This window comes from Acanthaster planci, linkage group LG03, assembly GCF_054643075.1.
Source record: "Acanthaster planci isolate LZ-2023a linkage group LG03, COTS_SCS, whole genome shotgun sequence".
In the NCBI taxonomy this organism is placed as follows: Eukaryota; Metazoa; Echinodermata; class Asteroidea; order Valvatida; family Acanthasteridae; genus Acanthaster; species Acanthaster planci.
In genome coordinates, this window is record NC_141779.1 from 22,243,009 (window position 1) to 22,268,892 (window position 25,884).

Here is a 25,884-nt window from a genome sequence, read left to right on the forward strand (position 1 = left end):
GTTTTATCAACTGTCAACAGCTGTGATGTGGAACAGGAGTTTTTTTGACAGCTGAGATATGCATTACAGTTGAGTTGAAGCTGATGATATCAGGCGTCCCTAGAGGGTAAAGGAGGATCATTGTTTGATTTGTTCTGTTGCTGTGATCATTGTAAAAATTAACATACTGGTGGTTGCTTCAAAGTAAACTTAAAAATTGTACATGTACATAAGTAGCATTCCATTTGCACTTGGCACTGGCATGGAAGACCATCAGTTGAAGACTTTTTGCCTGTAATATGAAGACATTGCCTTGACACATACGTGTACATGTACAAGTTACGTGATAGTTTGAAAATATGGTAAAATGTTTTCGGGGCTGTGTTTTGGGAAAAAAAGAGAAGGGGGGGGCCTTTGTTAGGTTCCAGGCTAGCCAACGGCCTTCGTGTCTTTACTCATTTGTGTATTCCTAGCATGGAGATTGCACAACTTATTCTGTGAATCCCTTGCACATTTTGACAGGTTGCGGGTGAGTGGTGCCAATCAGTGGCACTCAGTTTTAGCCCAGCCTGCCTGTTTGTAACCGTTTGAGGGAGCTCTAGTGCACAGAGGAGAGCCATTGCCAATCCGTATTTCACCATTGTGTCATTGTTACTGTTGTCAAGGAGTTTTACACCAGCTCCTTGCTGCTGCTGGACAGAAGCATCAGCTTGGAATGGTAGGCATTAATGACGAAGAGCCAATTTTGGAGCTTTGGCAAATGCCACTAATAATTGGCAAAGAGTTAAAGATGTTTGTACAGCCTGGTGAATATGAACTCATTCCAGTCGGCCTGATGAGGACCATCTTCTGTCTTGGTCATACACACTGTGCGTGGGGGGTCTTTCATAAAATCGTTGTGCTCTGGGTTTATGTTTAACACAAGTAAACAAAACCATGCTGCTTTTTGCCTCGGAATAGCTAGTTGAGGTGGATATTTGGGTTTGATTACTTCCATGCCCCCTCTCAAAATCCTCCTGATCTTTGAGCCGTGCCATCAAATGAGTCACAGACTGTTTGTTTTGCGGCAGGCCATAGGCCCCACTCCAGATGCTGGACCCATTGATGAGGTGGCCAGAAATGAAATCATAAGAAAAGTAGCCGAAATATTGATGAAAAACACCAGCAGCAGCTGGACCAGTAAATCCCATTGTCTTTGTCATAAATTATGGAAACTTGCCAGCGAGTGGTGCCAGTGTGAATGTATGCAAGAGCGGGCAACGGCTCAACATATCGTAGGGCTTGTTGTGAGATTATTAATTAAAAGTCCTGGGTCAATGAAAGTTCGGTACACTGTATATTACTTGGACAGAGTTATGACTTGAGGCTCAGGGGAGGTTATCTTGGCGGCGTTTTCTGAAGAGCCAGACAAGTAGGAGTTCAATTACATCACACGAACTGGCAGTTATATTGCTTAAAACCATTTTCCTCAAATAATGGTTCCCTGAACTATAAGTATTCCTACAGAAGTAGAAAGTTCTCTCATGTGTTACTTATTTTGGAAAAAAAGGAATATGGGTCGAGAAATGTAAATTCTAAAGTTTTGTGCTTATTAGGAGCAATTCTAACACAGGTATTAAAAGAGTAAGATTATGGGCAGACATTCTGACTGCGTGTTGTCTGGCGTAACAAATGTGGATGAGCTCAGTAGCGTGTGAAGTCGTACGGAGTCCAGATCTTATCAACATTTGTGGTCCAGTTACCCAATAGTCAAATTAATTGTGCAGTTCTCATACAAGGAGGAAAGGATAGGCTTACTTGAAACCGCAACTAGAGTGATCTCTTGCCATGCAGCAGATTAAAATGGATGATGGCTGGGGACAATCTGTGAATAATGGTGCTCCCTTGACATTAATGGTCCCAAAAACCCAAAGGAAATGGCACTCAACCAGTGTCTGTTCATGTTAAAGTGGTTTTGAACAAAGTATTTAAGCGTGTGATTTCCAATTGGAAATTGTTTATACCACCATGTGCATGTGACATATAATTTCTTAGCATTTATACATGGATATGCATTCACATTGTATGCATATAAGAATGTAAAATTTATTCTTGAAATCTTGCTGTCTGTTGCAATGCGAGGAAAGCCTCTCAACTCTTTTACACTGTGCTTTGAAATGGCATTGCAGGTGTTCCTGGTGAGCTACAGGCACCATCAGAGATATGTGCCACATTAAAGTCCACTTGCCCCAATTACCAGCACCCATACATCAAAGTATTTCACCAACTGTAATCATTCCTGAGCCATTAGTGGCTTATCAAATCACTGAGTCATCAGAAATCCCAGCAGACATGGCCATATTTTGGTTGAAAGAGAGAGAGAGAGATGATGGGAAAAAAAGGAAAAGAAATGGTTCCATTGTTAAAGGATCGGGGTGCAAGGTTCAATTATTGTCGCCTGCTGCCACTTTCATATGCTAATTACCCGCTGACATTCCTAAGTTTTCTCTTTCATTAACTGGAGTGTTTTTGCCCCTGCTTCTGTTATTCACATTTGGTGTTTGTGTCTCTGTCTTCTTCCCGTGCAGATTGAAAACATCGATAAATGTTTACATTGTCTGTCGGCTAGGGGTGTGAACACGCAGGGCCTTCTTGCCAAAGGTAGGTGGATGCCCATCTTGGGACGAAATCATGATATTGTGGGAGGTGCCAGTCTTGTTCATATAAGTGAACAAGGTTTGGACTATTTGACAATTCTGGGTTTAACCGCTCCAAACACCAGTAACTTCTCTGTAGATGTGCAAGTTTGATCGCATCATATGGTGGGTACTGGTGATTTGCGGTGGTGTGGAATGGTCATGTGTCCAGTGTCTAAAAATGAACATGTCATTCTCATCTCGCAAAGACTGTCATGCACATCATTTGCTTCACAAGGGTGCAGTGCATGGTGCATATGCTAGATGTGTGGGATGTGAGTAGCAACAGAGCTCTGCAACATCTCACCCGGATAATGTGACTTTTGTTTTTATAAACCTGACTTGTGGCCCTTTTGGCCAATGAAACGAGAGTATCCAAGACACACAATATACATTTATGTTACTGTGGTATTTGTTTTGCTCATTAGCATTGGTACAAATAAGGTACACTTTTAGAACCCCAGGTTTTTTTAATCCTCTGACATACATGTACGTAGACTCCCAAGTACAGAGTAAAGTTTGAAGCTAAATGGAATAATTAGTCAAGAGACTGGAGAGAACTCAGTATGCCTGACTGAATCTTTCATAGCTTGTGTGGCGGAGCCACATCTGCTTTCATCATTTGGGCCAGAGAGCCCTGGTATGGAAGTAATCCACCATGCTAGTATTTTGAGGGCTACAGGCGAGACAAGCTTCAGTGCAACTGATACATCTGAGACAGTTACGGTGGCCGGGCAGGCTCTGTGTTACCTGTAATTGAGAGTCGTCGCCACTCTCAAAATGAAAAAAAAAAGGGGGTCTGGAATAGCCATCTGTGGCCATAGATTCATTTGTGCATTGAATCCTCACCCTGCATTATAGTTTACGAAGCTACAGACTAATTTAAAGCTCCTTGTTCATTGTGCATGCATGGAAAGATTGCTTTGCCAGTTTTGTCTCGATGACATCTTGGGAAAGGATAGAAATTTCCTCTGAAGCTGCTTCCATTTATTATGATAATGAATTGTTGATCATTTGTGCATGTGCACAAAAAAAGGAGAGAAAAAAACAAGGGTCAGAATCAGATCCCTTGCACTGTTTTGGGGTAGTCACCCTGATAGAAGATGTTTGACAACTTGATCGATAATTTCCTTAATTACAAGATGTTGCAGCTTTCAAATGAGCCTTTGATTCAAACCAAACCAATCCATTTGAAGCAACCTGATCAGTGAACAATGTCTAACAAACTGGATCACTTTTTAGAAATGAATTGTGAGTAGAACACTCATTAAGAAATGCTTTTCAATCGTGCACTGGTGCTCCACTATGTCTCACATACATAACTATCAAACAAGGGCCAAGCAGTTGCATAGACAGCGTTCCACAATTGTGATACCCCCCCCCAGAAGAGTTTTGAAAACATGAAGAGGAGTGGGGAGTGTCAAAGTTGCTGAAAATTTCAATTGTGCAAAAAGCATCTGACCGTAACTTGTTGGTACAAATCCTTTTCTTCAGGAAAGCATGCATGACATACTTCAATTTTGACCGATTTGATCATAATCCACTGACCTGTGCAATTGCGTGCTCATGTTGGCCTTGTGTTGTGCCAACATTTTTTCAATTACACAGTCTACCCAGACTGCACACCTGTGTGGGAAAAGAAAAGAATCGTACATTCTTGAGAGCAAACATCAAACAGAAAAAGTGTAGCATGTGTTCTTTGCCAATGTCAATTGTGTTTACATCCATTGTCTGTATCCTGCATAAGGTAGAAGCACCAAAGAAAATGTTTTCTTTTCTTTTGTGCATGAAGTCTGTTTGCTTTTAAAAGCTCCAGCATCTCAGCTCATATAACTTCTTTATCAGTTAGCTTTTTTTTAGTTCAACTCCCAGGAGAGAGTTTGTAAACTGATTTTTATATGCTTGAAATGTAAGATAACATGTTATGGAAGTGTGGAAAGCTATGTTAAAAAAGACATACAAATAGCTCTAGTTCAATTTTGAAAGGTTCATGTTAGATGGAAGGTCTTTATACCTTCAACCTTCTCCCCTGGACTGGAAACCATACCGACATCATTTCAAACCATTGGGGACACTTTGTTTAATTTCACAGACAGCCTACTTTTAGGCATCTGTGTCAAGCGTGGCCAAGCCCTGACATTCAAAGAGATCCAGTCCAATTAGGTCTGGCTTGTGTTATATTAGGATGTCTGTGAATATGTTGTAGGGAAGCAAGGACGGATGGGTGTTTATGTGACCTGCTTTCCACAAAAAAAGTTAAGTCACCAGGCAGGCTTGCAAATGATGCAAATTCACAATTCCTTGAACTGCTGAAACACGTGAGCAAGCAGGAAGTTGTCAGATATTGATTCCAACCTAAGTTGGGCAGGTTTACCCACATTGGTCCTGGACAGCAAACTGTTTTTCCCAGGGTGGTAAAAATGGAAAGAGTGGCAGTACATGCCAATGAGCATCACTGCTGCTGTGTGCTCATGCACAGGTGTATTCGTCTCTATGCAGACATTGCAGGTTTCTGCACGAAAAGAGTTAAAAGCATTTTGTATGTACACTGCATTGTCACCTCCCCAAATGGAGCACATTTTGAAAACTACTGACAAAATAGAGATTTTGTTGGACTTTTTCCACTTTCTCTTCCTCCAAAAGTGCGTGAAGAGCCCAGAGATGGGGGGGGGGTTTCGTCAAGCCCAAAAGTGGAACTTTTGGCACCGCGAACACATATTTTTGTACAAAGGCCTATCACAAGGAGCTTCGGAATACAATTTTGAAAAGTTGCATGTCCGTCGCAAACCAAAGGTTGCATGTAAGACTTGTACACTGTAGTTGTCAATATTGAATAAACATAACAAAAATACATTGATTTCAAACCCTTTGAAACATCTGAAATGTGGATATTTACCATAACTTCAGTACATGTGACTAGAGATTGAATCATGAATATGCAGAATCGTGGTCACCTTGAGCTTGAGAATCAATGTAGGCCTATAAGCCGTGACATGTATGCCGAATATTAGGGTATATTTAAAATATTCAGTACACACACACAAAAAAGATCTCCAACAAGCGAAACTCAGAACTTCAAACCCTTTGAACCCCCCTAGCTTATGGGCCTGTTTAAAAAGTTACCTAAAAAGTCCCTCCCTTTAGTGAGATTCGCCTTGATGCCCAAAGTTCCATGTAACAATCTTGTACATGGAAGGCATGTACTTTACTGGCTTGAATTGGTAGTTCTTTGCCCTTTTCGATGGTGAAGGGCAAACTGGATGAAAAGTTCTGTATGCTACTTCATTATTGATCCCATACGCCATAATTACTGTCTCGCCTGTAAAGGAGTTTGAAATCGGCCATAGAGCAACTGGCAGTGCTGAATTACCATCTGTTCCAACACTGGTTCCCATCCAGGTCCATGCAAATGTACATTGGGCAACTTCTCATATTAAAGTTACCCTGCTCCAAGACACCGGTTGGGATTCAGTTGTGGGTTCCTTTTTACAGCCTGGCAGACAATTACACCTTCTCTTAAAATTCTTAGTCCCTCCCTCTTCCAATGATGCCCATGCATGGGTAATGGAAGAATAAGGGACTTGAATCCTTCATGACACATCCATCTGTGACTGGTACGAGGGGCTGCTTACCCGTCTGTTGTTATCCTTCATTCCACAGATGTAGAGGAAAACCACACTTTTTTAATGTTAAGTGCTGTTTGCAACCAATTTTATGACCAGTATCAAGTGCTGGCCATAAAATTGGTTCCTCATTTGGCAGAAAATGTTTTCTCTTTGCAGCATGAGGTGGAATATAAATAATATTTATAAAAACGAATTTCGGAAAAAAAAATCATTAGTACTGGTTGCAAATTTGCATTTCATGTTTCACGACATACTAGCACATGTAGGTCTTTGTTTGTTTTTGTTGAGGTAATGTATCACATATAAAAGAATGTTGCTATTACTGTCACCCTGTGTTCCGTTTTATTTGTTTGCCTATGGTCTGTTTACAGACCACACTCTACGTGAAATATAAAATTTAAACAATTTATATCTGCAAAGAAGTGCAAGGTGGTACAATTAAAAAAGCTAATTAGTGCACAGAAGAAGCCTTTTCAGTCACGAGGGGCTTCTCTTTTGGGGGGGACGAGGATTCTGATTCATCTTAATGACAGGACTGCTTTTATTTGAGAAACAAAAATTACACAGTTTCCTCCCTTTAAGAGCACTTCCTCAAAAGCGATTAAGGCATAATTTGGGGTTTGATAAGTTGTTCATCTGGAGGTGGCCAGGGAAGCTGTCCCTTGGGACTAGTGGGGCTTTGGGCTGCCTGGATGAAACTGATAAATAGAAGCTAGAGGTCAGCTGTTTCTACACTTAACTGCATGTCACAGTCATGATGTAAAGAAGACTCCACAACATTTTCCTTGATTTTTTCTGAACAGTATATTTAGTAACCAGATATCACTTTTTTTTGTAAGGCACTTTCAGGATGTGTCTTTTGTGCTGCCATTTAAACCATGAGTTGTTTTATCATCTGCACTGCAACTTTTGCGTTCTTCCTCACATTACACACAGACATCTGTGGATTCATTTTACTGTTATTGCGTCTGTGTACCGAACATGGTTCTGGTGAACAAACTTTCATGTTTAGTTACTGAATAACCAATGTTCCATCAGTCTAAACGCAACACTTTTCTGACCTGAACATTATTGCTAAGATTCAGGTACGTACAAGCATCAGTGTTAGGCTTGGTACAAGTCCATTTTTTTTTATCATTCACTGTTAATTTTACGGTCGGTATCCAGATATCCGTGAGGGCAACCTGAAGGCAGTGCTGGGTCTCTTCTTTGCACTGTCCCGATTCAAACAGCAACTGCAGCAACAGCAGCAGCAGCAGCGGCAAGCCAGCCAACAGGCCCGGCCGCACGCAGCGCACGGCAGGCATACCACCACCACGGCAGGAGGAGCAGCTCAACACAAAGTGCAATATTCATCGTCGTCAACGACGGCAGCATCGCAGCAGCGACAGCAGCAGCTGCAGACGAGGCAACTCGCTGCGTCCACAACTCAGGCAGGACAGAAACGGCAGACAGTGCCGTCGCAGAAACAGCCGGGCAATTTGCAATCACAGGTACCTTTTTTTTCGTAATCAATAAGCCAATTCAACAATCAACGAGCACTTGATAAGTGACAAACTGTAATCAATCACTCAATAATGAAGTTAGACAGCTTGTTCATTGACCAGTAGCCAATTAGCAAGGAAGCTTTTAATCAGGGATCTCTTCATTGTCATGTTCATGTACATTAAAGAGGTCGCCAAGTGCCCCCCAAAAAGCTGTGAACTAGACTGCTGTCTCAAGAACCTGCCAATTTTAAATCTTGTCATTTAAAGTTCTCACAGTCATGGAAGATCATGGAAAAAATTGTCCTTGAATGTCGTGAAAAGTCCTTGAAAATGATGAAAAAGTAGTATGTTATCAAATCTTTTGTCAGAGGAAAAAAGTGGAAAAAAATGACAAAAAGGTAGATTCGTTTTTTTATATATTTTTTTTAGAGAATCGAGCTTTTCATGTGTTTCACTCTTTTCTTGGTTTCTTGGTTATTTCTTCCTCAGTCATCAGTGCAACGTCAAACTGCCACCAAACCCCAGGCCAACCCCAGGTCGGCATCCCAAGGCAGACCCCCAGCCAGCAAGTCCTCCCACAGCACCACTCCCTCGCCTTACCAGGCGGGCTCCAAGGCCCAGGGTCGGCCGGGTGGGACCAGCAGTCAGCTTGGGGCCCAGCAGCGCAAGCAAGGGTCCTCTACCACTTCACTTGCTTCATCAAGTAGGAATAATGTTGGTTTTCAAATTGCGAAATCTAAAATGAAGCACAATATAAGTATTTGGTTATTTGTTTAATCTTTGCAAATCCTTCAAAATCAACCTACAGGTTTTGAAGGATTTTAATAACGCTAATAATAATAAGGGCAAATGTAGCACTTCATTGCCAAAGTCTCCAAGTGCTTCACTGTTTAGCCTTGCCCATTGGACCATGAGATCTGCCTCTGTGACAACTTGAGATCAGCACAATTTGATCTCAACACTCCCAGGTACCGATTTGTACTCCTGGGTGGAGAGAGGCAATTGTGGTGCATTGTCTTGCCCAGGAGAACACAAGCGCCGACGACACCTGTGGCGTTCAAACTCACCAACTACGGCATGTGAGTCAAACTCCAGAGCCATTGGTACACCGCGGTACTCTGCATGTGGTACTTCACAGTGTGTGGAGTACTATGTGGGTATTCCACATTTTGTGGGGACTGGGAAGTACAGCCCGCTAGTATTCATTTTTCATATTAGCCTTGCTGTCTCTTAACAATTTGAGTAGAAAGGGTGTGTCATTAAGGTGCTGCATAGCGATGGGTTTTCGGAAGATTCCAAGTGAATCAACTGCAGGGCATTAGGATTATGCAGAGTTAGATCTACGTCAGATGTTTTTTAGGCAGTAACTTGTTCTCATAAAATTCATATTCAGAGTTAGGTTATTTTGCCCCTTCTTCCCCACCCACCGCGGATTCAAAACATGGATATACACTACTGGAGTAACCGAAAGGTTCTTCCAAACATGCTTCATGCACTTTCCAATCTTTACCACATTGCAGCTAAAAATTATCATTGCACGCAGAGACCACTGGAGATTTATGCTTTTTGTTTTTCTTGCACTCGTCGAACTTGTCCTTGTGTAGGAGTTTCTGGCTTTTTTTTTTGCAAACAGATGCTGGTCTGGCTGTTTGAAAAAAAAAAGAAAAAGATTGTCACATGGCATGGCATTTTACCAGTGCAACATCCAAAAGGTTTTATTTCACCGTCCAGTGCGGCGTTGGCTATACAAGGCAATAATAAATGTCTGCCAATTCCTCAAAGCCCACGCATCAAAAGTGCATTTCATTTGACAAGTGTGACTTAATTTTAACGTGTGTGCTGTGAGAGTGGCTAACCGGTTTGACGTATTTCCTACATGCCAATTTTTTGTTTATTTTGCAGGGCTTGAGCGAATGAGAGGTAAACAAAAATTAACTAAAAAACGTGCAAGATCTTGTCCGTTTATTTACCTGCACTTTGCATTGCCAGTTCATGAGCCTGCTTCCGTTTGTCACAAGCATGATGAAATAACTATCACCAGGTCCCAGTCAGTGATGTTTGCATTCAACTTGCATGGTCCTTACGACATGAAAGAAAGGATATTAAACAAGGAATCTCTTCGTAATGTTTGCCAAGGCACTCTTAGTCAATTTGATAGGGATCGTTCCGCCAACTACTGTTTCTAAGATCGTGTAGAATAAAGTGTCAGAGGTTTGCTCACCATCTGGCCTCTGAAATCATTGAATTTCTCGCACCTGATTTCATGGAGCTGGTAAACAGATTTACAGCTTGGCAAGTTATGTGCTGAGCGTCATTCAGTACAGAGCTGGTAACAAACAGTGCATATTGTATAGCATGTCAGATAGTAACCTGTAATTCTGGCACACAGAAATGGTCTGAAGTGGTTGGGAGGTACAGGTACATATACATATGTTCAGCATGGATCTACAGTGCAAATGTTGCCATAGCCTGATATTCGAAGGTGTACATGCAACAACGTCACATTTGGCTACCCTCAGGCTGTATTTTTCCTCAGCCTTGTAGGATGATTTTAAAAAAAGTAGCAGTCATTTGGCAAAGTTCAGTTTCCAAGAAGGCGAAAGAAGGTCCATAAAGCATAACCAGTGTGCCTGTTTTTGTTATGTAGAAATCATTCTGTGTATACTTCATTATCATATGTGAAGCAATATATACATGTATATATCATTCATATTATTTACCATTCACCATAAGTCAGTCCTCGTGGATTTTCTTAATGAGCTGCCGTACTGTTATGCTTGGTTTGAGATGAAGGTCAGAATGTTAAAGCTTAATATTGAGAATCGGCAATCATGTGTTCTCTGTGTAGACCCAATTAGGAATCAGTTACAGCGTGGAGGAATCTACAGTACATTTATTCCTTCCTCCATGGCTACAGGTTCTGTGTGTGTTACAGAGGGTGCTGTGTCAGTTGCCTGACCATTAAGGCTAACTTAGCAAGCACACATTGTATTGTTTTTGTTTGTAATCCCATGTTTCTCATACTTTGGAACATTGGTATGTCCAAGACAGAAGGGTTAAGTTGATTTGCTTTTTTTATGGATTGTTTATCAAGTTTTTCTTGTGGGCCTAGAATGAACCTCATGATATTTGAGGACACATTTCCCCTGTAAAGGTAGCAAAGATATTGTTATTTCCATCTAGGTTAAGTTGAACAACTAACAAGATCTTGTGGTAGTTTCTTTGATGCATGATATAAACTGTAAAACAGGTTGTTTGGCACCATCTCCTGGTTCCCAAGGGTAAACCAATTTTTGTCCTGTGTGCACAAACTAATGCCATCTTCAGATGACTGCCAGGTGCAAAGGGGACAGTGCCATTCCGGTGTCTGTCATACTGCTCATTTTCAGTGGGTTTACTCAAGTTCACTGGGTTCGTTTGCAGACCTTGAGTTCAATTTATACAGAGGAATGCTTGTAATTTTATTTCCTACGGAAGTGGAAAATTTTGGGCTCTTTGGCTCAGGACCAGACACTGGTATAAATTATAGAGAGTTGTTCTCTGTACACTACTCTTGTCCCTGTTCTTTCACCGGGGATGTATGTTCCAGTCATGGACTCGTTGTCAACTTTGATGATCTTTCTTGTTTACCTTCGATGGGGTATTTTTGACAAGGTTATGTGTTCCACTTCATGAAGTATCTATCCTCCATACTCGATTCATTGACTCCATTCAGAAGCATGCCGCCTTCATATCCACTAATTATTGCTCTCATTTTTCTCCTCTTCCCAAAAGAACAAAAAAAGAGAGTTTTAATTGGAATAACTGAGGGAAGTGTTCCCTCATTTAAATGATTTCTTTCCCCCAGAAATGTATGGATGCACGACCTGTCATTACTGCATGCATAGATTAATATGCATGGTGATATGATTTGGATTGCACCAAAATGTCTTTTCTGACAGTTGTTTTCATAGATCCTTTTTTAAACACTTGTCTCTGTTTTTTTTCTTCTCTCCATGTTTACTGGTTTCCATCTGCAGCTACCTCTCAAAAAAGTAAGTAAATTTCTCTCTGGAATCCACTTAGTATACTGAAAGAAAAGTTGGTGTAGTAGGAACGATGACTGGATGAGAGACACTGTGGTCACAGTAACAAGATTGATGTTGGTAATTAAGATGAATCTTAGTATTCAGCTGGAGGTGTCGTGAAATGATCCCAGCATTTGTGGGAGGACTCAAACTTGAGGCTTTGTGTCAAATCTTTGGACATTTATTTATCTGTTGTCCAAACAGTCATTATGCCCATTTATTCAAAGTACTCAGTCGCTCGCAGTCTTGGCATCGTCGAGCTTGATTTCTGTTGCACAACTTTGTGTTGAAGTTTACCTTAGGCACTGAACCAGACATGGCTACAGCTCAGACTTCAGACTATTGAGCAACATTCTTCGCAGCAGACTAGTTGTAAAGTGCAGCTGTAAATATGGTTGACCTTTCTTGGTCTTATGGAATCAGACCAAAACTGTGCACTTGTTTGAATGTGCTTGATAGGTCTGGTTGTGTTTTGCCAGAATACCACAGATAGTAAGTATGTGCTTCTTGCGGGTAAGACAGTCTAGTGCTGCGCAATGCCCTTCATCAGGTGGAACTTTTAGGAATGCATAATTAACTGGATCTTGTTGAATTTTTGGATCACAGTGTTTAACTTGTATTGCAAATGCTTTCAGAAGGCTCTGTGAAAGTATCAAGAGCTGTTGTAGCAAATGAACCAACTTGAACGTGGTGAAGATTCATTTCAGAACTTGCCAATTCAAATCTTGGAACCTTCCATGTGGAATTAATGGCATCCAGCTGCTGTGTCCGATTTTTACAGTGGGTTTCCGCAGTTGGAGGAAACGTAATGAGCTTTCAAAGTGATTCAATCCTTTCAAGTAAACACAAGTCTTATCAGACATTTGAAAGCTGTGCACTAAAAGTAAACATCCGTGACATTCACCTACCATTTAGAGGTTAAGGATACCGGTGTTTCTTGTAAGTGCCTGACTTTCTTTCTTTGTGCACTCCTCAGGCAACTCCTCTTCTCATCGCAACTCCTCCTCCTCTGACATGAGTTCCCGTATCCCGACATTCAGCAAGGGGTCCCGGCCCACGGCGGGGTCAGGGATCAGCCAGCGGGGTCAACTGGAAAAGGGACGAGTGCCTTCAGCTTCCCCTGCCCCAACTCAACAAGGTAAAAGTGGGGGGAAAAATCATCAAAATAACATCACGCTGCCATGGTCTGTGTGTGTTTTCCCCAAATGCTGTTCCGTGCAAAAGTGGAAATTAGCTGTGCTGTTACTGGCCTTGATATGTTTTGTACTCCATAAAGAAAAAAGTTTACCAAAATTGAAATGGGAGGTAAAAGTACAACCTATGATTTCCATTTTCTTTTTTTTTTTGGAAAAAACCTTTTTGCTCATGAAAATGATAAAAAATGAAATATACTTATGAAGAATAATGAGATAGGTAACAGTGTGACCAGTTTCCACTTTTACAATGGAATTTTGCCAAGTGATGGTTGGTTTAAAGTGCATAACTGTTTTGGAAGAGTTTCAAGATTAAATAACAAGGTGATTTTCGAAAACCAATTTATTAGAAGTTGTGAAAGAGCAAACCTTGAACCACTCAATCATAGGGAGGGTAACTGATCATTAATTTTGGTAGTAGATGACACATATATATATATTATTCAGCAATATTACAGCTTTAGGACATATAAATGTGGATGAATGTTTAGCGAGTGCTGATCATTTTAATAGCTACTTTGCCTTAGGAAATAAATAGAAATTCAAAAGTCTTTCTTTGTAATGTATTTTTTCTTGTGAGCAATAATCTTCTTGCCAAAAGAAAATTGTAAATGAAACTTATGCTCAAGGAAAAAAAAATGAAGTCAATCCTCTGGGTTGTGTTAGGAAATAAATAGCTCACCTATTAGCTGTTTACTACTGCCAAACCTGGTTCACTACAGCGACGAAGCAACCAATACTGTCACAAACAAAAGGAGCTAAAAGATCACTAAGAATGTATATAGATGTCAAGCAACCTTGTAGTAATCCGGTGACACAGGAATGAGAGACGGGTGCATGGCAGCCGAACGCAAGGATTGGAAGGGAGATACTTGCATGCGACGACGGGAACCTTTTTCTGAAAGCCGACTCCGAGAATTCCAGCCTCGCTTGGCCATGAAGGCCACCTGCCAAGCCGCAAATTCTCGGTTTGTGGCCCTGCGTGCTCTGCACGCTTTGAATTACACAGTTAAAAGGCTCATTGTTTGGTGGCATGCGACTCTACTCTCGCTTCCACATTCCCGTTGCCTCTTTTCAAAGTGGGGACTATTGTGAAGCTAGTGATTATGATGCAAATTCGGCCTTTTCATTTCTTGGCAACACACAAAGGCCAATCACCATATATACAAGAGCCAGGGTATGCCTTCTTTTTCTTTCACTGTGTTTGCTCGAGCGTGGGCTGAGAATAATAGCTGAAAAGCGGGCTGAGGATCTTAATTTTCACGGCGGCTCTTACCATCATCCGTTGCGAAGGGGTTAAAGAGAAATAGGGTCATAGTTGATTGCTCCTATTACATAAGCTGCTACAAATGTAAGGAGTAACTTCAGTTCTTAGTCCACCTAACATTAGATTCTGTTGCTTTAAGGTTGAAGACATTCACACATTCTTAAACCACTTGTCACTGGGGTTTCCGGTACCGGATACGTATGCTTTATACGCGTGGCCGGGGTCTCCGAAATCGGACAAAGGGAACTGGGCCTTGTAACAAAAGACCGTACTTGGAACAAAAGACCAGGCTGCTGGGCATTTCCAACATTTTTTTCACTCTCAATAGTGGAGATAATCCAGCCTTGTTTTGAAACAGTATACCACGGTTTGGGGCAGTTAGTGGGAGCGGATTACCACCGGGGACAAAAGCGCTCCACCACTGCAGCGATGAGCCACACAGCACCGCTGCATGCTAATCTGGCCCCTACTGAAAAGAGGTCAGCCGTGCACTGAGCCAGGTTCGCAAACAAAAGAAAGTTACATAACATCACACAATCTGGGCTCTTTTTACAAGGTTGCAGGCCTGGCTGAAATACTCGGGCGTCAATAGATTTTGTCTGTCGGACTAGAGTAGCCACCAGACAGTTATTCGTGTGGGTGTAAACGTGCATTAATTGAAATGATGAATTTTTGAAGAATTTTGAAACTGAAAATCTTGAAAAAGTCCCAATTGTGTGCACTGCGTTTTTAAAACCACCCAGCAGCAAGTGGTTAACTCCTTGTGTGTTTTCTGCCTGCTACTTTTTATAAATTTCCATACCAGTATCAATAGATGACTCATTTTTTCCTATAAATTGTGAGCACTTGTTTGCAATAAAGTGCCATGTGATGGTTAGTTGAAGTGTCTGCTGGTACTGCTTTTCTGAGTTACGTTTGTGCATGTTCGTACATATATTTCTTGAAGAGTGGGTCAAAAATCTCCTGTTTTTCTTTTGCAGGTGCAATACAAATTAATGCTACAACTACCTCATCTCAGGGTTCATCTTTACCAAATGGTGCCTCACCCTCAAGCAATCTCCAACCTCCTACGCGGACAGCCAGCCAGATCCGCCCCCCCTCGACAACGGCAACCAAAGCCAGCAGCAGTTCTCAGCCAAAACAGACACACAAGCAGCAGCAGCCCAAGCAACGGCAGACGGCGGCGGCGGCACAACAGCAGCAGGAACTACAGCATCAGTCACAGCTACCGCAGCAGCAACCTCCATCATCACAACAAGAATTACAGCTGCAGTCACAACAGACTCCTAAAAGCCCCAACAAGAGCTCCATGCTCACCAAACTGAAATTTTTTGGGAAGGAGCACGCCGGTAAAGATCCTCACGGCACTCCAAAGAGCAAAGGTGCCGGAGGGAAACCGGCCGTGAATGGAAACAACAGCAGCAGCTCGGAGTCCTCTGCCTCGACAGCAGCACCTCAACCGGCCAGGGATGCTTCGGGCTCAAGAAGCCGAACTCCTGCCCAGGAACGGTCGGCCCTGCTGCCGGACAAGTCGCGGACGGGAAGCGGTTTGAAAAAGCACGGCAGCAACTCCAGTATTGGCACCACGGCTAGCAACACCTCCTCGTCTGGGGTGGGGCCTGCGACCAGCACAGGAGGGCAGAGTACGGTGTCATCTCCTGGTTCCAGCCTTGGATCCAGCAGCCCCAAAAATGCACTAAAGGCTGTTGCTCAGAAGACCATTGGGCGGGCCTTCGGGGGAAGTAAGACTAAGCCCCCCTCCAAGCTCCAGTCGAGGGAATTAGGAAAACCTTCTAGCAAAGATGGATCTGATTTGGGAGTGCGGGGTGAACCAGTCGGAGCAACAGACAATCACAAATCAGAGTCAACCAGAAACAGTGACACTTGTTCAAAGCCAGCTGTTAAATCCAAACTGTCACCGCCTGGCAGTAAAACGTCAAGCAGCAAACAGCAGATACCTGGCTCGACTGCCAAGACGAAACTGCCAGTGGCAAACCAAAGCCCATCTCAAGGCTCCTTGCAGATGCCTCCTCCTTCACGCAACCTCACCAAGTCCAACTCTTCCGCAGCCAGCCAGAAAACAGGTTTGAAGACGCCCACATCTTATCAGACTTTTCCTAAGAATTCCAACTTGAATGACACCAAGCAAGAGGCAAAGGATGGGAATACATCTTTCTCACGAGGTGGCACATACAGCACTTTCCCTGGCCCTGGAAACTCAAAGCAAAGGAATGGAGACGTAGCATCTAAACACGATAAGATCTCTCCCGATGAGAAGCCGAAGAAACAAGCCAGTTGTAAACCTAAGAGTTCATCTCGGTCACCGGATTCAAATCGACCCCTGCCAGCGTCGCCAAGCCACAGCGCATCTCAGCGGTCCCCTGCAAACACTGCAACAGTTGCACCATTCAATTATGTTGGTTCCCGGCCAATGTCGAAGGAGTCTAGCGAGATGAGCATTGCAAGTGCCAGCGTGAGCGAGTCTTCAATCGGCAGCACTCCCATACAGAGCCAGACCAGTGTGTCTTCTGGCAACAGTGTGTCATCTGAAAACAGTGTGATACATAAGCCCAGAGAGGATGCCAACGACTACTGCACATCGGTCTACAAGAACGACAAAGTAGTGACGACATTCGGCACCCCGCCATCTCAGCCCCGCTCCCTGAAGGGGTACGGAGACATCCGCCCCTCCAACATGGACCTGACAGTCATGAATGTCCAGCATAGTCAATCCGCCTCCAGAACCACCAAGGAGACCACATTTGGGGACAGCGTGACCACCCAGCTGCGGAGCCACCGCTCACCAACTGGATCCAGTAAAGGGACAGTGGGCGGTCCCTCCCCACAAGGCTCGCCACGATCCCAGCGTTCGGCCATCGCAACCTATGGTGCCTCAGCAGCTCGTTTGAACAACCTCAGCTCCCTCCCACTCCAGATCCCCTCCATGCCAGTCCAGAGTGAGGCCCATTACTCGGCCTACTCCTACCGTAGCGGTGGGGTCCCCCAGCGGTTTGTCCCCGCCCCCTCCCTTACTCGCCTCTACGGCAACTCCATGCGGCGTACCACCTCCAATCGTTCGCACCTGAGTGACTTGCAGTTCGCCGAGCAGCCCATCCTGGACGATGGAGATGACCTGTATGATGAAGACCTCGGCAGTGGCTATGTCAGCGATGGAGACATCCTCCACCGGAATGCCCAGCTAGGTGATATTGCCAGTGGCTACATGAGCGAAGGTGGAGGCTTCTTATATGCTAAGAGACTGGGCACAGGGGGAAGCAGACTGAAAGATGGAATGGCGGCAGTCCGGGAGTTTCTGCAGAAGACAGTGGACCTCAGTGATGAAGACAGGTAAGATTTCATTTTCCAAATCATGCTTGAAGTCAAGACCTGTCTTCATGTTTTTTCTCTAGGAATCATTCTTTAAATCGTTGTTACCAACAGATGACAACAACCTGGTTATTGCAAAATTCAGAGGTGGAAGAAATTTCAGTCACTCACTTTCAAATTAGCCGTAAAAATGAACAAGTTGCAAGACAAGTTTCCCAAAGTTGTTTTGTCAGAAGTAAGTATGCAACACACAGTTACCATTTATGCATTACAATGAAAGAAAATTACCGCATGGACCGATTCACTGTTCCTCAAGTGAAATCCAGTGTCATGTGTAACCAGGTGGCTGGTTTTACTATCCATAGATACACTTACTGTATATGACCAAAGATCAGACACACCAGCGGACCCATGTATAATGTCCAAAACAATTCCAAAAAGAAAAAAAAAAACAAGGAAAAAAAAAGAACATAACAAAAAAGAACAAAAAGATTCCCTTATACTTGGAGTCAGCATGATGTAACTTCTGTTTTGCTTCATACTGTGCAAAGGGTTATAAAAAGTGTTGGCAGTAGGCAACAATTTAGTCAAGAGGATGGGCGTGATTTAAGCGGGGCCCTGATATCCAGGGTCAACAAGCCGTATTTGAAAATGTCGACAGTAGAAGCTTCCAACTGAAGTGAGGGAGTTGGTTCCATTCAGAGACTACACGTGGAATACGTATTTGTAGCGGTCCTTCTTGGAGTGAAGATCAAGGAAAGAATGTGGAGTTTGCAGCCTGTAGATAACCTGCTGGATGTTTTGGAAAGTTTGTCATCCTGGAAAGCTACTAGGTCGTTTAAACTCTTGCATAAGAAAATTAGCCTACAGACTGCCCGGGGTTCTTCCAGGGGCATCCACTCTAGTTTTTTTTTTTCAACATGGTCATTACACTGGCATATCTCTCGTAATTTCTGGTTAGAAAGCGAGCCGCTTTATGTTGAATATTCTCTTGTGCAGTTTTATCAGACTTTGAGTGTGGGTCCCAGATGCTGCTGTAGTATTCTTTATTGGGGGTGCACTAAAGGCTTGTATAAGTACGTGACTTTTAACTTGCTCACTGCAACCGTGCAGGTATCTCCACAGAAGTCCCATCATACTTGCTGCTTTAGCGGTGATCTTAGATATGTGGTAGGCCTATTTCCATTCCAAATGGTGTGAAATTACTACTCCCAGGTGAGGGTGGTGTTTAGTAATCTCAAGAGGAACGCTAACCATTCTGGACTACTGGTAAGCCTTAGGGCATCTTTTCTGAGTAATGTGCATGACAAGGCACTTAGCAATATCAAAACTCACTTGCCATGTTTTGGACCATTTGCACAGGTTGTGGATATCGTATGGAAGAATTACAGAGTCTCCAGGGTCTCCAACTAAATACAGAAACTGGAGAAATTGAGTGTTCTGTAGCCTACTCTGTCATGAGTGCCACAAGAGGGCGCTGTATAGATTTTTCTTGGGTTAAAAAATCATTGGTTGATACTGATCAAGCTTGACCAAAAGGTGGCGCTCTTCACAATTTCTGTTCAGAAAGTGGAAATATTTGGAGCTCTGGACCCCTTCATTTTGAGCTCGAAAGAAAGTGAATACATAAAGTTGGTGGTAGTATTTTGAATCAAGCTACCTTTGCTTTAGGAATCTTGAATTGATTAATAAATGAAAGCCCATATTGCATTTTATCACAGATTCTGGTATCGCTACACTTTGTTATTGTGACTTTGTAAAGCACCCACGATAGAAATCCACATTGTGGTTCAGTCAGTAACCAAGAAATAAGGAACCATCCGTGTTAATTGTTCAGATCCAAATCAATGAAATATATCGTCTTTAAAAGATGAAAGAAGAAATTTAAAAAAAAAAAAGATTCGGCAAAACATGTAAGATCACCCCCTCCTCCACGGACATGTATCATTGCCTGTAGATTTGACAGCAAATGTGACCTGGGACAGGTGTGAAAATGACCAGCGGGGATCCTAACAAATTGGATGGTGACCCAGAGATCGGATTGCCTCAGGTTGGGAAGAAATTGGCCCCTGTCACCGATAGGGCAAAGCAAAAAACAACATTTCTTGAATAAAGACAAGCACAGAATTCTTTCTTAGGAACATTTAGGCTCTCACCTTATGACATGACGTATTTCTGTTTTCCTAAGTGAGGCAAGATCTTTGACCTATTGGGGACGTGTGCCACACCCCCTTTTTCAAAAATGACAGAGGGATGACCTTTTTGGAAAAACTGTTTAGTTATATCATTTAGGAAAAGGGTCTGTTTTATTTCAATATTGGGAGTAGAAGTTGAAGAGTGAAGAAATTTGAGAGTTGACCTCTTTTTTGACCTCTTTCCAGAAGTATTCTAGTAGCGTGTCTAAAAGTTTACAGTTCTGTGTTAGATTTTGGGACTTTCAGTCATTGGGAAGTTTACTGTTCCAAGTTTCCTAACACCATGTTGCCAAACTCAACTTCTTTATTACATTTTGTTTGTTCAAAACGTGGACTAGCTTTAATGAAATAAAAAAAAGAAGTGCCAAGATATGTCCAGTTGTGTGGCAAATCTGCCACCTCTGCAATTTGTTTTTCCCCAGCGTGTCCATTAAATGCCCTGATCTAAGCGTTCCACGAATAGGTTACTAGAATGTGGATTAGTGGTTAGTCCTTTCAAATTGATTTGTTCAGCAGTCCGTGCATATTATGTCTGCCAGTAAATGAAATTTGTCTGTGATGTGATTCCCTGGTACGTTGTCAGTGGTCGGCCAACTGTACCCCTGCTGTGGCCCTTAGATGAATGGATTCTAAAAACGGGCTGTGCACTTTAATTTTCTTAACCCGTAGGGCTGAAATGATGGGAACGTTTCCTCTGATTTTGTTTTCTCTTTGTCTCTCTCGCCTGCTGTTCGTTGCTCTTTGGCATGATTTTCTCAAAGTGCAGTCTGTTAATGTGCTCTCCAAGGCTGAAAAGTGGACTTTGCGAAACTGACTTTGGTCACAGTATGATTGAGAATCCCGGCCAGTTTTCTTCCTGTCCACACAAATCCTTATTTCATCTTCAGTTGAAATTTTGGGTGATGCTTTTTAGGGTAAAACTGATACAATCATTTTTTAAACTAAAAATATCAGTGCAGCTCTCCCTATTCTTGGAAGTTGTTGCACAAGAATTTTATGATATATTTCAAACGTAACCATGTTCTGTGGAAGTTAATGCTGTTCTGGTCCTTGCCCTCAGTCTTATCAAGTCCATCTGAACAGTTGTCTTTACCCAGCTTTTTCCTTGCAACATTCTAAACTTTTCACAAACCCATGGATCATATACATGTATAGCCTATGATTTTGCCTTCGTGAGTGTTGCATTTTTACCGTTAATCAGCCGCAGAAGTAAGTATCAAAACTTTCATGGACGTGACTTCTCCAAAGTGCACTCGTGTCCCTGAACTTTCCCAAAGAAACCAAGTCCTGTTTTCCCAGGTGAAACCAAATCTTGTTTGCTTGACTGGTCCAGGAATCAAAAGACAATCTTCACTCTGTGTTTCCAACCCCAAAGGTGAAACTGTGTTTTTGTTCGGTTGTGTCAAATTCCTAATTTGCTGGAAGTCTGTAAAGTTAGACCAAGGGGTTGGGATGAATACCGAGCTTATGAATATCGCCCCTGTCATTCACATTGGTGAGATGGGCCGTGAAGCAAGGTGGAAAGTGCACATGAACTCAGTTAGTAGTCTTGGACTCACTTTTGGAGTCTTCTTAGAATAGGATAAGGGTATCAGTGTGGTCCCGGAGCTTTCCTCTCACAGTTTTTGGGACTGTTCTGTGGGGATGGTATCTATGGCAAAGTATCTAGGCTTTGAAAATAATACCTTTGATTATCTTCACACTTAATTGTCATAAATATTTTGTGGGTTATGGATAAGATTGTTTTCTACATGCTTTGTTTATCAAGCAGGTCTGTATTTGTCAATTGTTATTCATCCAAAATCCATTCAATTATCCATTCAGAACTTCTTTGTTGTTAATTTAGCAAGATGTGCCTCTGTCCAACACCTCTTCATGTACCCCATGTTAGTGTTTAGTAACATTTTTGGCCCCTGGACAGTCTGTCCAGCTCAAGTGTAAAAAAGGGAACTGAAAAGGTTGTGTGCACTTTACATGCAGCCATACACTAACAGCCTTTGCCTGATCCTATTATTCAATGTAAATGTGGGCAAGTTGATCCTCTGAGAGTTTTTCCAAGCCGACAAACGATGAACTCCTAAACTTCCAGCTGCCCGGGTTGCTGCACGGAAGCTGTTGTTGTAGAAAGCGATACACCTTGGTAGAGAGGAGAGGGAAGGCGAAGCGAGAAATTTGACAGCGGCCAGGAAGTGGGAACGGGCGGAATAGATAAGAAGGAGGGAATGATACATTTCAGAAAGGGTAGAACGTGAGAATGCACTTGTACTTGGGTATGGGGGGGGGAGGGATGGGGAAGCAGCAGCATGCATCCGTGGCTTGAGGGTAGGGGTAGCTATTCCTGGTGTCAACTTCACTCTGGGGAAGAATAATAAGCTCATTCTTGGACTCCTTGAGTGTGGAAATTTTACGGTTCACTGTACTGCCGAGTGGCCTTGCGTGTTCATTCCTGCATTAGGTTGTCAGCCCCCCTCTAAAAAAACTGACACTCTATGGACAAGCAACTCGATTATCCACTGCTGTCGCGATTATGCAGCCACTGGTGAAATGTCTCATTTGGATGGAAAGAGGGGCTAGGATGAGCTAGGTTATCGTGTCAACAAAGTACGGCGATCTGGAAAATGTTTGAATTAGCCCATTTGCAGAGAGTTTCTTTCAACTTAACGAGGATGAGGCTGTGACATGTGAAAACTTTCAGATGCAGTGAAGTTTTATTTAGAGCCCCACACCAACAATTTTTTTTCTTTGATAATTATGGAGAAAATTGTAAGAGAGTGCCGTTGATTAAGGTAAAAAAGGAAACAAAAACAGCCACTAGTTTTGACATTTTCCATCATAATTTGAAGTGGCACACCAAATCACCTACCCTCTGGGTATGGGTCCACCATTGTAACTATTCTACCACCGCATTTGACCTCCAGGATGAAGAGCCTGTTCCCCTCCCCCCAAGTCACCAGCACAGCGACCGGGGATAAAACTCCCTTTTTGGAGGGAAGTTGGGGGGGGGGGAATTGGTAATCGGCTTATACAAAGTGCAAAGGTAATGTGAGACCATCAGAACCAGAGGAAGTAAAGGCTGTGGTCTTGAAATGTGAATGGCCACCAGTTTTTCTCCATACCAGTAATTGCTGGTGTGTCATATTGCGACCTGCACTTTTCTAAGAGATCTAGATGAAAGGGGTGGTCTTGTATTCTGCAAACGGCTACATTTGATTGGGTTCGACCGATTGAGCTTAAAGGGGCATACACCTCAGAATGGGTGACAAGTAGGCAAGGTATGAGCGGGGTTGGAGTATGCCTTTGCAATGTAGGGAACATATGTGATTCTATTTATCAGTTAACCGTGTTTCACCTTTTATTTGTGGCTAATCTCTGGGCCCATTTGTAAATTTATTTGACTTTGCTTTTCTTTTTAAGATGATAGAGGTTAAGGTTTTTCAAATCATTTAACAAAGATGCTCTTCACAGTGTGTTCAAGACTGTCTTAGCCGATCCTAATGGTTTGACAACCCAAAGGTCCCAGTGTAGCATTAATTTAGTCATGTTCTAGTCTTGTTTCTGTATTTTTTTTGTTTCAATTGTCAGGGATTCCGTACACAAATTTTGTCCATTGATGCTTTGACAGTATTGATGCATATAATGACTTCTCTGTTGCCCCTGTATTCTTCCCATTCCTTGTGTGTTGTGAGACGTTGAATCCTGAATGATTCAGCTACTGTCCCATCTCTCGGTGTTATCTCTAACAACACCCACAAATCAGAAAACATTCTAATAATTTGACAGGGAACAGCACGCTAATACCAGCAGACGCCCTGGTATCAGTTTCTCAAGTTGATAAAGCCACGACTGGAAGTAATTGGATTAAATAAAGAAACACACAACGAGCCCCCGCATCCGACTATCTGGAGACATGTGGGTGACAGTGACTGCAGGGGAACAGTTTACGGCCGGGGAATCGGTGAGGGGGAATTTCACAGCCAAACGCTTGCCCAGCCCCCAGGATCACTCACAATTTCCATATTGATTAGTTTGGCTTGGACAGTGCCTCTTGCCAAATCCGTGAAGTGCCAAATGTGATCACATCTGTCCTTCTATTTCGTGGATTTGTTCCCCCCAGATATTTAGAAAAGGATTATTTGTAGAGCAGTGCACATGTGAGAAGAAATGTAGATTCCTAGAATCATGGTCAGGCATTTGATGTAATCTGGCCATGAAAACTGCAATTAGGAGTTGCAGTTTTTCTAACAGTATTATGTATCTGTTCAAATTTTCCAAGATGAAAGAAACCACAGATGATTATGTGGTACATTGAATGGGTGTGTATCGTAAGTCTGATGCCTCATAAGTCTGACGCCTCAAAAGTCTGATTTTTCGGACTTACGAGGCATCAGACTTATGAGGCGTCGGATCTATAGGCCAAAAGAAACTAGAATTGTCAGGCTTTTGACGCGTCAGACTTATGGACTTTTTAAAATGCATTTTTCGGACTTATGAGGAGTTGGACCTATGAGGCGTCGGACCTATGAGGTGTCAGACTTGCGAGCTGACCCCCCTTTGAAATTGTTTCTCAGCAGACAGTTTCAAAGTAAGCTTCTTCCAAAGATACCAAGAGTTCAGATGAACTTTAGAAGTTATATTTTCCCTGCCTTCCCTTTTATCCATCTATTTAAGCTAAGTTAATGAACACTTCCAGGAATCACTGTACCATGACCAGGAACACAGTCTCTAATCAAGCATCATGCTGCTAATTATCACAGCAACCTCAGTATGAAAGACCTGTGTGTTTATTGTGGTGTAAGTGACCTCCTAGCTGTCTAAATGAACCAAGATTTAACCAGGATTGAACCCTGGTGAACATGTATATCTCAAATCAGGACATAATGGTACCTGTAGTCCAGTGGAGTTCTCTGACATGCTGGACCAAATGGTCCATGCTTGACCACAGGTATTCCATGGCTAGGGTTGCTGACCGCCAGAGTGGACTGTGACCTTTAACCTATTTGGTAGTCAACATGTTTATTGGAGGTCGCACAAGCTTGACTGCTATATAACATTAACCAATTCCTTATCCTGGATTTTGCAGCAGCATCACCACTTTAAATTGACACACATTGGCTTTGATTTTTTGGTTAGAATTTAGTTGATATAGGAAACTTTCTTACAGATGTACTGAGGGGTTTCAAGTCTTTCTGTTTTAATTTGATTTCTTTATGATATTTCTATATGTTATAAAAGTAAGGCCGAAAGAAAATAATCACAAAATTTTTCATAGAAAGGAAAACCTTGCATTTCATGAGTGTTTTGGAACATGCCATTTTATATGTAGATTGTAATTTTAAGGTAATTGCCCCCCCAAAAAATTATTGAAATTGAAAATAACGAAATAATTCCTGCAATAGCAGTAGTCATATGAAATGAGTTTTTGGCAATTCAACATAAAAATCCATCTTGGAGGTCATTGTAATAAGATTTTTTTCTTGACCCTTCCATTCGTTGTGAGGTGGGTGTTGATCTGTCTATTCTTTGGTCTGTGGTAATGCATACACATCAGAACAGTTGAATGACCAGCTCAAGTGGCTGACAGTATAACCCCTGTGATTGGAATGGTTCAGTCCCAATCGGAGCACTGGCAGGGTGTCATTAGTGCTGAGCGCCAGGCATGCTGTGATTGCAGACTTCAAATTTCACAATTCTCATCATCACAGCCGGTGGAGTGATATCTGGTCGTGGGATTTAAAAGAAAAAAAGGAAGGAATTAAATTGGAAGTGAATTTCTGAAAAGCAGCAACCTACCTATTGTGAACATGACACCAGTGCACTTTCAATTGCTCAAATTCCCTTCATGTGGATCGGCCAGTGATGGGAATTTTCCTTCCTGCGGATGTTTACTGGTTGCTCAGGACTGGAGTTTTTGATTGTCAGGATGATTTTGTGATGGTGAGCTTTTCATTGAGTTTCAGTGTTGGTTTTGTCAAATACAATTGATAGGACTCCTTGGTATAGTGATTTTTAAAGTCAAAATAAGTAGGTATGATTGCTGAGTCATGTTTTCTCTTGATACATTATCATTT

At 42.4% G+C, this 25,884-nt stretch overlaps 1 protein-coding gene and 1 long non-coding RNA gene across 7 annotated transcripts in view; one reads left to right on the forward strand and one right to left on the reverse strand.

Annotated features, from left to right (window-relative positions):
* Nucleotides 1-25,884, forward strand: part of LOC110991118 (neuron navigator 2-like) — a 227,197-nt gene that overhangs the window by 110,589 nt on the left and 90,724 nt on the right. For 5 of the 6 annotated variants that reach the window (XM_022256296.2, XM_087134827.1, XM_022256297.2 and 2 more), the window contains 7 exons: nt 2,547-2,619; nt 7,448-7,773; nt 8,257-8,470; nt 9,670-9,687; nt 11,787-11,801; nt 12,811-12,972; nt 15,275-17,642. In XM_022256296.2, the coding sequence (XP_022111988.2) occupies nt 2,547-2,619; nt 7,448-7,773; nt 8,257-8,470; nt 9,670-9,687; nt 11,787-11,801; nt 12,811-12,972; nt 15,275-17,642 (3,176 nt within the window). The remainder of the gene's footprint in view (nt 1-2,546; nt 2,620-7,447; nt 7,774-8,256; nt 8,471-9,669; nt 9,688-11,786; nt 11,802-12,810; nt 12,973-15,274; nt 17,643-25,884) is intronic. The other variant, XM_022256298.2, reaches the window with a different exon arrangement.
* LOC147799732 (uncharacterized) lies at nt 8,467-12,856 on the reverse strand. The gene is made up of 3 exons (XR_015424832.1): nt 12,743-12,856; nt 9,738-9,846; nt 8,467-9,412 (listed from the first exon to the last, which is right to left on the reverse strand). It is a non-coding gene; the product is annotated as an uncharacterized LOC147799732 (long non-coding RNA).